At 37.4% G+C, this 13477-nt stretch overlaps 2 protein-coding genes across 2 annotated transcripts; one reads left to right on the top strand and one right to left on the bottom strand.

The window, feature by feature from the left end:
- Positions 1-113: 113 nt before the first annotated feature.
- Positions 114-3503, bottom strand: AP-2sigma (adaptor protein complex 2, sigma subunit). The gene is made up of 4 exons (XM_076126594.1): positions 3349-3503; positions 3117-3266; positions 2856-3029; positions 114-2529 (listed from the first exon to the last, which is right to left on the bottom strand). The coding sequence occupies exons 1-4, from the start codon at positions 3349-3351 to the stop codon at positions 2428-2430; spliced, it is 429 nt and encodes a 142-aa protein (XP_075982709.1). The 5' UTR covers positions 3352-3503; the 3' UTR covers positions 114-2427.
- A 381-nt stretch (positions 3504-3884) lies between these two features.
- LOC142981018 (hippocampus abundant transcript 1 protein) lies at positions 3885-6701 on the top strand. Its single transcript, XM_076126670.1, has one exon. It carries the CDS (start codon positions 4026-4028, stop codon positions 5466-5468), a length of 1443 nt encoding a protein of 480 aa, XP_075982785.1. The 5' UTR covers positions 3885-4025; the 3' UTR covers positions 5469-6701.
- Positions 6702-13477: the final 6776 nt, after the last annotated feature.

Here is a 13477-nt window from a genome sequence, read left to right as displayed (position 1 = left end):
AACCGTAACCACTGCGCCATTGAATTTTTTGCATAAAATAATCATCTTAAATGGTCAAATAGGTCAGAAGAAGGAGGTTAATTGTACTATTGAAAAAAATATAAAAATCCAAATATTTCTAAATAAGCAATAATTTTATTTACTCTCTAATATACACCAATAAACAATGTTTTAATTACACATCTATATACAATATGATTTGATGACAATAATATAATAGATTCATATACCATCCACTTTCCAAAATAATACACTGGGTATCATTTTGTTTTACAATTCATACGAGTAATATTTTAGGGGCCAGCTTCACGACCAACGGTTATGTATCGCAGGTTCTTAGAAGCGTACAGGATTACGCGCGGGAATGCAGCGCGCTCTTTGCTCGCGATTTTCTTCGCGGGCGCGGACAGATGAGCCCGGCGCGTGCTCTTTAATTTCCCCTTACACGCGCGGTTGTTGTTTCATGCGCGATACAGTATGTGCGTAAAGATAGATAAAGTGACAACAGACTGTATAAAACAATCTGTTAATATTCAGCATTGACATTTTACTCAAAAGCTGAATACTGTCTTATGCCTTGATCACACCTACCGAGTGGTCGGGCGAGACAGTATAATGATACTAGGCCGAGAGAGTTGGCTGAGCGAGTAGGTGTTTACACGTATTTTAAGAACTTTGCGTCGAGTAGCCAGTCAGTTCAGTTTCAGCATAGGAGATGGATCAAAAAACGGTAATTAAAAAGAGCACAAAGTTGCTCATACCGCTCCTAGCACAAGAATTGAAGGAAAAGAAAGGGCCGAGTGCACGTTTATACCTGCCGAGTGGGAAGGCGAGACAGTGCGGGGAAGCGCGGGGGTGGATACTCGGCCTAGCAAATAGAACAGTGGTCGAGTAGCTGTCTCGCCAAATAACTCGGCCGAGCGCTCGGCCATGCACTCGTCGTAGTGTTCATACACACCGAGTACTCGGCCGAGCGCACTGTCTCGCCCGACCACTCGGTAGGTGTGATCAAGGCATTAGGCTCTTAACAGATGCATCAGATCGTTAGTATGCTACCCTTATTTAAAAGTGGTAAAGCCAACACAAAATTACTTTCTTCGTTACGCCTACATCACTCCATTACAAATTTATTATCAAATGATCGACCAAATTCTTATTTTTGATGAGAATGTGTTAACACCAGCATACAAAACAAAATGAAATAACCCCTCGATGGAATGGCTGAGTATTCTTTATACATTCTTACATTATAACAGTGATAATGTTGTAACAGTATATAATATAATAATGATGCTGCAGTTATTTACATGAATACACAAACACACTAAACAATTTTGTACCGAAAATGGTGATTTCTTCACTCCCAACCATAATACGACATTGCTAAATGAGAATTTAAGGTGATCGCCACGCCATAACCAGTGCTTGGGAAGTCGTGGGTTCGATTACCATATGGAACAATTATTTGTACGAACCACAAATAGTTGTGTCGTTTCTGGTTGTCGAATTTATAAAATTCGTTTGCGTCGAGAGTAAGCTGGGTTTTTTCAAGTCCTTATGTCATGGGATTTTAGGCAGCTTGAGGAACTTTAGCACTAGATTAACTTCTAACCAGACTATAATCACTAAGTTGATAAACCTTTGACTATGCTTAAAAACATTTTCATTCAACACACTACCCACTTGTATCTCCAAAACAGCTTCAGAATATCACACACACACCTTTTAATCTAAGAACGAGCAGACTACAATGTTCTTATATGCACTCAAACAGATATAAAATACTGCAGCATCAATAACCATAGCTATATTAATATAGTATAACACTATAATACCTAAGTGGGTATGACCAATAACACTTACTGACAATGTACAAAATTAATTGTATTTAAACTCTACATAGATTTCTGAAACAAATAGAAATCACTAGATACTCATGCTGGCTGGAATTTTTAAGAATAGGTTTGTATATCTGCTAGTGTAGGATATATGCCAGACTGACTGTAACATTCTTTCACTAGCAAACATTATTATGTGGGTACCAGTGATCTCATTTTGTAAAAAAAAATATACCAAGTTAGGGCAAATATTGATTTATATTATTTAGACAACTGTAGCAAGAGCCAATAAGAAACTAGGAGGCATTTGTTCATTGTAAATTATAAGTTGGTAATCTTACTGTATTTAGGATATTAATATTCCTCTACATAATATTTTAGTAACAGTAATTGTTCATAATTACCAATAAAAAAAGATCTGACATCTTGCTCCATAAAAAAAATTGGCAACACCCACTAAAATCTTTTCTTCGTAGCTATAATTACATATTTTTTATGTTCATGGCCAACTCTGTTACATTTTTTAAATATACTTTAAATATTGTCTTAAATATAGCTATAGTCATACCCACTGTATATAATTAATATCTTATTCTAACGAGTTGAGCATGAGCAGCTGTTTCAGGACTTTAGTCTGTGATGTCTCACGGATCTCACCGGCCAGGAACATCTCATCTACGACAGTGTATACCTGAAAAATTACAGTGTATTTCATTAAATTTAATTGTATAAAAAACAAATTAATTAAGTAAGCATTATGCCTGTCCATGTTTTATTCAGATTATGCAGTATTATCTTTATATACAAAAGATTTAATTTTTTTATAAAATTTTGATCTTTTAATCAGTGTCATCACACTCATCACACAGGTATGATTTAAAGGACTCAAAGAAGGTAATTATTTGTGATTGTGTTTATTTTAGAGTAGTTACTCATTAGTATACCAATGAAGTTTAAAAGTAGAGAATGAGGGCTTAAGCTTTTAGTGATTAAGCTGCTTACGTAGTAATACACTACCTTATAGAAATTGAACACCAGATCCAATTCACAGACATTGTGGAAGTACTCATTCAACACTTCAACAAAATTGTGTATCGCCTCCAAATAACACAAGTTATTATCATTCACGTCCACGCATATGCAGAAGTACAGCCCCGCGTACCTCCTGTACACTATTTTAAAGTTTCTAAACTGAAAATGAAATAAAAAATCCGATTAGAACAGATACACGATAACTACCCTTTCCGGTGGACATATTTGATTTTTTTATCATATTACCTCCACAAAATTGGTGTGTTTCGCATCTCTGACTGTAACTACGGCGTGAACTTCTTCAATAAGCTTCTGTTTCTCGTCATCATCAAAGTTCATGTACCATTTAGCCAATCTAGTTTTACCAGCTCGGTTTTGAATCAAAATGAAGCGAATCTGCAGGAAGAATGGGAAATCATAGCTGTTAGGCACATTGCGAATTTAGCAGTGAAGGAAAAGATTGATCTAAAATACTTACCATTTTGGTTTAGGGATTTTGTAAGATAAAAATTACAATAGGTAAGCCAGTCGACGCCTCCTATTTCTATCAATTTTGACAATACAAAATGAAACGTCAAATGCATATTGTCTTTGCCATAATATTGATTGTTCGCTCAACACTGTACTCAACAATAATATGTCTTATTATTAATTACACTGTTTTTAATAAGTGGGTTTTGCTTAAAATTTTGTTGTATTCAGATGCTAATGAGTAAATCTATAAGTAAAAGTTTTTCTTTTTTGGACCACAATTTGTCTATGCTCTGCGTCTGCATGCAAGTGTTGCTAGTAAAATGGACATATTTGACAATAGTAGGACTAAAACTTACTATAATAGTGGTTATTTATGCATTTAAAACCGGATTAAGATCAAAAAAAGCCAAATCATTTGATAATGATGTATTTCATTTGATTCATTCAAGAAATTATTGACATAAGTTAGTATTTTATGATGTGGATATCTAGAATAAGGTTATCTTTTGACATTCAGATATGGCAACACAAATATCGAATTGTTTTTCAATTTTCCAGTGGATTTTTGACGTTGCTACTACTTGCTCGTTTTTATCAAGTTTTTCTCCATGTAGTGCTTAGGTTTCCATAATGTCTGTAATATAAGTAGTTTTGTAGGGAAATAAACAATATAAATCTTAAATGACGCCCACGAAGACTACAAAAACTGAAGTAGAAATGGTGATACGGAACAGAAAAACTGTTATGAAAGACGGGATCATGACAATGTCTGGCATCGGCGAGCCCTCCGTGTTCCACGCTCTCGTGGTGATATTCCTGGAGTTTTTTGCGTGGGGACTGCTCACGATGCCGATAATCTCGGTGCTGAACGCTACGTTCCCGGATCATACGTTTTTGATGAACGGTTTGATAATGGGCATCAAGGGCATCCTATCGTTCCTGTCTGCGCCACTGATCGGCGCGCTGTCTGACGTGTGGGGCCGCAAGTTCTTCCTGCTGGTGACGGTGTTCTTCACGTGCGCGCCCATCCCGCTCATGACCATCAACACATGGTGGTTCTTCGCCATGATCAGCATCAGTGGAGTGTTCGCTGTCACCTTCTCGATCGTGTTCGCGTACGTGGCCGACGTCACCACGGAGGCAGAGCGCTCGCGCGCCTACGGCCTTGTGTCAGCCACCTTTGCTGCCAGCATGGTGATCTCACCCGCCCTGGGCGCCTATCTCATGGACTTGTACGGCGAGGCGCTAGTTGTCGCCACCGCCACGGCAGTCGCCATTCTGGATGTGTTTTTCATAATGGTTGCAGTGCCAGAGAGTTTGCCCGAGAAGGTCAGACCCAGTGGCTGGGGTCCCGCTATTAGCTGGGAGCAGGCGGACCCATTTGCAGCATTGAGAAAAGTTGGTGCAGAACGTACAGTGCTTATGTTGTGTGTGGCAGTGTTTCTCTCATACCTGCCTGAGGCCGGACAGTACTCGTGCATATTTGTGTATTTAAAGCTCGTGATGGGCTTTGGTGTTGTGGAAGTGGCAATATTTATTGCAATAGTGGGAGTGCTCAGTATTGGTGTACAAGTAGTGTTAGGTTTCTTGATGAAATCACTCGGAGCAAAGCATACAATCATGGTTGGACTGCTGTTTGAAATGCTGCAGCTCATGTGGTACGGCTTCGGTAGCCGGAGGTGGATGATGTGGGCCGCTGGAGTGCTGGCCGCCCTGGGCTCAGTCACATACCCTGCCATTAGTGCATATGTGTCGGTGAACAGCCGAGCTGACCGGCAAGGAGTAGTGCAGGGCATGGTGACTGGAGTGCGTGGGCTGTGCAACGGCCTGGGCCCGGCCATGTTCGGCGTGATCTTCTACCTGTTCCACGTAGACCTGAACGAGGAGCACGCGTCGCCGGGCCGGCCAGTGGACGAGAAGTACGTGCGCATGGTGCCCGGGCCGCCGTTCGTGCTGGGCGCGCTGCTGGTGATCTGTGCGCTGCTGGTGGCGGCCTTCCTGCCGGAGGAGGGCTCCGCGAGCGGCCGGCGGGCCCCGCCCGACCTGCGCTTCGAGATGGAGCGCGGTCGGCGCGTGGCGGGCCCGCTGTCGCCGCTCATGGCGCCCGAGTCGGCCGCGCTCTAGCTAGCGGTGAAGGCCGGCCGCGCGGCCAGCGTTTGACTCTCAGTGCTGTGCTCCCCGCGCCTCCGCGCGATGCATTTACGAGGTACCAAAGCTAACTGGAGTGAGTGACGACGTGTGACTCCTGTCGTGCGACACCGATACATTCCCGCGTCGATACAACGGCTTGATCATCGTGTTTTTTAAGCTTTGTATTATATTTTTATATGGTTTGGAGTCGCCGCTGGGGGTGTGTACATAATTTGTCTGAATAAATCAAGTAAAATCGTTGTTCAAAGTATGTGTTTCATGTTTGAGCGGAGCATCACACAACAAGAGCCGCGTTAAGTGCTGACTGACGTATGTAGTGTATGTGCGAGTGTATGTCGTGTATGACTGTGTGAGTCACGCGTACTGCGGCACTACGGGATGTTTGTTGTCATACTTGCCATCGATAATATAACATTTACGATAAGGTCAATGGTTATGTAAATTATAAATAGGCAATTGAAAATCTCTAGATTAAATTAAGGTAAACATCTAAACAGATGTCTCCTGTCCACATTGCTAAAAGTAAATTAATATTTTATAATATTACGAGAGAAATAAGATATAAATAGATTATCATCTGGAGAGGAGTTTAGGTGAAATTGTGTAAATTGGAAATGTTTCAAATGATGATATAAGTGCGTTGTGGGCGTCCCTCGCCTTTGCCTGTGTTGTACTGTTGACATTACGTTCATTAACTTCTAAAGTATTTATTGAGAGGTATTTCACTACTTACTAAATTATAGTTGTATATTTAATGTCAAATCTTATAATGGTAAAGATCTCATGATAACGTAAATTCATTTAACTGTTAAGGTTAACATAATTGTTGAAAATGTTCGACCTTGTGCGTCAGCGAGTTAGTAACGACATTGTCAATGAATCGATAGCTTTCTGCAGTCAGCTGTAGTTATGGCAATATAACAGACGAAATTTATCGACCAAAACTGTCTATTAAAACTCATAAAACAGTCGGGTTACGTTATTATCCTCCCGTTTTATAGAGGGTCAATGTATCATGTTAACGAGGAACAACCTTAATGTTCAAGTTCCGTTGGTTTTGCAATGTTTTAAATTCTGTATTGAGTTCCTGAGAAACAAAATTTTAACACACATGTAAAAAAACGAGTGTAAAACAAACGACGATCTTCGATTTACAAATTCGAATTTCCATACTGAACTGGCAATAAAGAAAATATTTGAATGTTACATTTGCTTTTTTTTCGCTTCGTATTGTTCATAGACAATGGACGAATAACCTGTAACGGTTATCGTCCTGTTACTATTGCTTCACGGCACAATAACAATACGAAATGGGTCTTTGATTATCCCATTACAGAGAGAAATAACTGTAAAGACTGCAGAATATATTGCGTTAAAAACCCAATCGCAATGAATATTTCTGGACTTATTAATTGTACGCAAAGTCCCCAACCCGCAATTGGCCAGCGTGGTGGACTCAAGGCCTAACCTCTCCCTCATTACGGCAGGAGACCCTTGCCTAGCAGTGGGACATTAATAGGTTAAAATAATTTATTATTATTTATTAAATGTCGTAGAAAATACGTGTTTACTCGGCTTGAAGAGTTAATTGTATTTACGACCAAGAAACAGTTTTAATTAGATCGGTCAGTGAGATGATGATGTCATTTAACCTGAATTGATTAACTTGACTTCCTTTTGAACAGAGGACGTAGTAATAAACTTCAAATATAAAACAATTAAAAAACAGATCAAAAACAGTAATTATTTTAATACAATAAGGCAATACCGTAGAAAATTTATCATAAAAGTAATCACTATCTTATTTCGGAAAGTCATATTATTATAATCTTATTATTTATAGTACAACAAGCGTAGTCACAATTATCTCGACATTTATTAGTCAAACGCCACGTTATAAGTTTATTAGCATCGGCGCAATTTGCTGGCTTGTTACGTCATTCAATGTCAGTTTTAAACTTGCTCTTGAATCTCGGTTTCCTGTTTCAATTACTTTATGTTTTGTTAGAAATACATTTAACTTGGGTACAATACTATCTCTATTTGTTCCGTAGGGGAAAGGAATGGGAAAAACTAGTAGATTTCCATTGGATATTTTTGCTTCTTTCTTCATAAGCTGTCTTCTAGATGCATAATTATTTAAATCTTAAAAGGTAATTGTTTCTTATGTTCATGTATCTAAGGCTCAATAAACCTTATTAAAAGTCAGTCATATGTCATATACATAGTTGGGGATATGAAACCTTGGAATCCAATTTATGAATATTGCTATCAAACTTTTTCGCAATCCCATAAAAAGCGTGGTCTAAGTTTTGACCCTTCCGAAAAACTTTCCAATTTTTTATGTCAGCGGTCGTGATCCCATATGTTACCAATATTACTAAACAACTACTGAGAAATTCATGGCTTTTGTTTGATATACGACAGTTAAAATATACAACCAATAATTCTTCCTGTCTGTAGGTTAACCGTGTCTATAGGCAGTTAAGACCATAGAGAAGCGATAAAACTTTCAAGAGTCGATATCGAAGGAATTAAAGTTTGAAGCGTCTATAAAAGTGTTTGAACAGAAAAAGTTATATCAGTCAATCTGTCAGCCATTCAATCCTGAACTTGCGGTATATTATACAGCATTATGTAGGGTCAAAAAAGGTCTAGTGTAGACGCTCGAGGCCAGGAACGCCCGCGATAAGACCCAACTCGTAATAACCACAGATAAGAAAGCTTAGTCTTATAGACCAAGAATTCTTTTTTTGTAGTTCGTGGGCGTACGTCAACCTTTTGTTCGAAAATCTCCGTTTTGAAATTAAAAAATGGCGGACAAAAAAAGGCGCGCTTTTAAATGCTCGTTACAGAGGTTTATCGTAAAGCTATGGAAACGGAATTTTATAATTTTAGTAGCGTGATTTATCGCTTGATCGAAAATATTTCAGTTCAACATTATGATGTTTGTTAAATTGAAATTTTTCCGCAAGAATTTTTATAGTAAACTAAACAATTTCTAATATTATTTGGGGCGGATGACTCACGCATTTAGATTATAGTGGCATCCTTGGCTTACATAGACTTGGATTGGAATATCTTATGATTCAACCCAAAACTTATAGCGGGATCTTCGTAATAATACCTTTACAATAACTTGTGTAATTTATTCTTTCGTGTGGATACAGGTATTAAATTTACTACATTTAGTTGTTCAAGTCACCCAAAAGCCGACTTAGCTTAACCAAAGCTGTCTTATCTGGCTTTAACTGGCATATTTTACTTGTCCTTTAAAGCAGGGGAGATGTAAAGCAACTTAACGGACACCCGTCAGACTTATTTATTCGCCATCCGGTTAATGCAACTGACTGTCGTTATCCATACTTATTGTTAATGCGAATGTTTGTTTATTTCTCCTTCTTTTACGCCAAAACTGCTGAACCGAATGTCATTGGATGATAGGTTATACCCCGGGGAAAGTGTACGTGCCATTTTCAACAGTCGCTTTAATTTATTTTTAAAGGCAACTCCCGTTCTAACAATTACTATTGTGTCGCGGGGACTTTTACAAACATACAAACAACGGACTCAAAGTACAACTAAAATGATCCTATATCATCCCACTGCTGGGCAAAGGTCTCCCCCACTGCTCTCCACTGCAAACGATCTCCGGCGGTTTCTTATATACTAGAAAAATAAATAAAACTGGTATTGATGCAGTCCCCAAGTGAGTCTCACAACTTAGTAGTGTATGTTATTTTCCGTGACGCAAGCTTCCGCCGTGCAATGTCATTGTCAACAGCTCCATTGAGATTTTGCTCAGTGCAAACATACGGGCTTATGTCGGTCAAGATTGCATGTCACACAATAGACGATATTTCTTTCGAAATGGCTCCCCTTGTGGAATATAAACGAATTGCTAACTTTAAGTGAGTCATCTATAATGCAATTAATTGTCATATTTACGGAATGAACTCATTATGGAAGCATTTAATGGAAATATGTATAACTTTGTCCTTATTGGTTTCAACTCATTATAATTTTAATTCCAAACGAATCAGTTACACAAATGGAAAACATTTCCATCTTAAGACAAAAATCTATTTGTAGTCTAAACCAGTATAACGAATTCTTTCCAAACTCCAATATTGTCTAGACTATAACGTTTCAATTCCACTTAGTTTTTCTTTAAGTTTGTAATTAGAGTGTGTTCAGAATTGATTGTCCAATTGTTACTTAATTTTGTTAATTACATCATTGTTACTCATAGTGCTTTTGTCAATAATTTCGCAAAGCTTATTGATGCATAACTTTTCTATTTCGTTGTTGCAGTGACTAGATTTAAATAGCTAGAACATTACGGCAATGTCTTCAACCCAGACCACCGAAAAAGAGTTTTTGATGTTTTTCCTTATGAGAAAATGTCAATGTTACCTGGAAAATAGCCAAAGGAGACCAAATAAAGCTCTTTTTCTTGATAAATGTACTTATTGGGCCTAATGCAGATGTTTCATACAGATATGTTTTCGGCAAAGACGCGAGGATAGAAAGAACTAAATTTAGTTTTTTGTCAATTTCTTCAACCTTTGCCCTTTCCTCCAGTAAGTTTTAATCGTCCCTGTGACCCAATTCGCGGTAATTCTGCCAACAAACTCAGACATGTCTTTACTTTCAATACAGTTTCCAGACGCCCCGGATTACCAAACCTTTTAGGAGACGCTCGCAATTTCCTCACGATTTTACTTTCTTTATATAATGTAGACAACATACTGTATTCTGAAGTTTATCATAACATGTTGAGTCAAACATTGGTTCGGAATCATTATATTTTATGGCACTTATTTATTGCATGTGTTACAATACGTTATGTGTTTGATAACATAAACGTAATAGCAATATACCTATTGCAAGAGCAACATACGGTCTTGAATTTAAATATTTGGCATTTTTTTCCTATTTCAATTGTTTCTATTACCCTAATTCCTATTAAGACTTACTCGCATAAACAGCTCTGCATTCTAAATGCCCTCTGAACAGAGACTTAGTACGCACTATTAAACAGCTATGGTGTAAATCTATTTGGTAAAGGTTACTTACTTACCTGATTGACTACCAACCAATAAATACAACTATTCTCAATCTGTAGCGCAGTTCTGCAAAGTCGGTGCTTTCGAGTGCCGTGATTTTATTTATTACGTAATTTGTAAACTTGCCGACCTTGGAGTTATTCTTTGTTGAATTCAGATTCCTTTATTTGCACGTAGAAATGCATATGTGGGGCTGAATATAAAATATATTTAAATAGGACGAACGTGATCCTTTGGGCCTCACTATAGTGGCTTTGAAATTCAGCAGCCATTGTTATAGTTCTTTGCAAATACCTTTATTATATTTTCTAACTTTACGTGGGCTTTCATGTTAAAATTCATTTTGCACCGTTTAGCTTTCATAGTTATGGATAGGTTATCTGATAGATAAAAGGCAAATATGGGAAAATAACTGTCGAAATTCAAACTGTGAAAATAACCGACACTTATTGAGAAGTTAAACCTTTGATATTTTAATTTCAACGTTTGCTTTGAAGTTAAACTGTAGTCCAACAACTTAGTAGAGAGAATTGTATACAAGGCTCGCGATTGGCGATACAAAGTGCAGAATTTAGAACATCAGTGACCCTTCTTTGATGCAGCTATTTATTTTGAAAAAATAACACAACATTGTTAATTATAATCTAGATATATCGTGCATTGTAAGGCTCTATAAGTCTCTACTAAGTTGTCCAACTTTAACTTTGGAAATACCTACAATGAAGTTTTGAAAGATGTATTCTTATAAAAATGTCAGGTCTTTTTTTTCTGTTAACAAAAGCACTAACAAAAGGTATAGAGAGACTGACCAGCGAGGTCAGTATTCGATTACGCTTTGTAAACTTACGTTAGTCTGCCTATTCATATTCAAATATTAGTTCTTTCCTCACATTGTACGGTAAAAAATAGTTAGTAGATATATTTTTAGAAGATATCGAAGTAAAAAGTTGAAAACCGATTTTAATTTAAATTGTATGATTATAAGTACTACTTACAACTAAAGTAAAAAAAAATCCTTTGCTACCTACTTATAGTGCGACCACTTAGTGGAGAGCCAAGCAAGTACGATTTATCCAGATTAAAATTAATTATTCTTTGTGCTCCAAAATAAATTTGCTGTAGCAAAAGGCCACCATCAGCTGTATACGCCTGTGGTTCAATTGTGTTTTAAATTCCATATACCTTCGCCAGCTTCGAACCTTGCACACAAGCGCTCTCCTATTAGTTTCCATAGGAAGTGTAGAAGAGCACAAAGAAAGAATATTTAATTTTGGAAATTTCACGCGGGTAACACTGCGGGCGTAAAACTTACACTATAAATAACTTACCGAAACATATCTAGAGAAAAAAAAACGCCGTAAAATACGGTCTCAATGAACAATTTAGTAAACATAATATCGAACTATAATTTCCTGAATCAATCAAATGAACGTGACCGTTGGTACATTAGGCCTGCGCCAGCGCACCGTCGAATGCAATTGTTTTATTTTCTAAGCAGGTTTCGTTTGTATGCAGTATGCTATTGTATTACGAAGTTTTGTGACTGATTTTCTGCAAGGTTATTAAGTATTAATGCACTTTTATTTAGTCGTAACCGGCGGTAAAACAAGATGTATGGATGTGAATGAGGCAAGGAAAGTTTGGTAGGATCGTATTAAGTGACGTATTCTGGGATTTTCCTACCCCTATGGGAAAAAGGCTTGAATTTATGTCTATCCTGTATGTATCTTTATTATAGAGAACTTTTTTAAATAAAATTATTTTAACGTGTTGTTTTAGGATTAAAATGCAATATTTATTTTACGAGTGTCAAATACCAGCATACCAGCAGACCAGCAATGAAAGTTTGCAAGGATCGTAGCTAGTGGCTATTCTCTAGTCTATGCCTATGGGAAAAACGCGTTATTTCATGTTATATGTTCGTTATGTAGTATTATAGTTATGTGTATTACAGTTAGCTAACAAAATAAATACACATAAAGGTAGTAGGTTTCTCGTAGCCGTCATAAATTCACGATTACTATGCTCGAGGGTATTGAGCGATAACCACTTACGTGAAGGCCACGTCATGTGTTTAAATTATTAACTTCGATTACTACATAATATGCGCTTGTTGTAATTGAAATGTTTTGGGTCATTTGCGGGTATTTACACTTTTTTTTTAAAGTTAACTCCCTACTAGGAATTGCTTTTGTGTCGCGGGGACTGTTCCAAACGATCAAGCAACGGTCACTTAGTATAGCCAGACGCGAAACAAGTTTTTGTGTATCGCACAAATAACTATTTCGTATGGAAATCGAGCCCACGATCTGCGGATGCAATAGTAGCAACCACGGAGGCAACCGCACCTTGACGTTTTGAAAAACTATCGCAAATTGGCCAAAATTAATACCTGAATAATTTTCTTATACTCAACCTTTTTAAACATATGCACTGCTTAAATCCTTTATTTTCTCACTCTTTCTTAAGCTACATATAACCTATTCAACAAATAGAATTATTGTTTATCTCAACTGTGCTTAGAGAATAGGCTTGTGAAATCCCATTGGTATACGTCAATAGCTCTTGCAATGAGTAACAAGAGGAAGATTTTGATGAATAATCCAACACGGTTAATTCTTCCTTGTAGCTATGTGCAGGCTTTAGCAGAAAATCTTATATATATTTTAATAAAACTACACTTATTATTATAACCTAAATTGCACGTATTAACACAAAAGAAATGTTAAAGGTAGAGAGACTGTAGAAACAGTTTAGTAGAGTTGTTTAAAAAAGACGCAGTTTTTCAGAAAATCCTGTCCAAATTGTAATTGAACTCTCAGGCATGCAATTATCACACTTTTATTCAGTGTTAAATATGTCTGGGAATGCTGTGTCTATAACGACTGCAGCAATTGCAGGCAAAGTCATTAG

The sequence above is a fragment of the Anticarsia gemmatalis genome, chromosome 19 (genome assembly GCF_050436995.1).
Source record: "Anticarsia gemmatalis isolate Benzon Research Colony breed Stoneville strain chromosome 19, ilAntGemm2 primary, whole genome shotgun sequence".
Lineage (NCBI taxonomy): Eukaryota > Metazoa > Arthropoda > Insecta > Lepidoptera > Erebidae > Anticarsia > Anticarsia gemmatalis.
The sequence above is the reverse complement of the archived record's forward strand: the minus strand, read 5'-3'. Positions and strand labels throughout refer to the sequence as shown.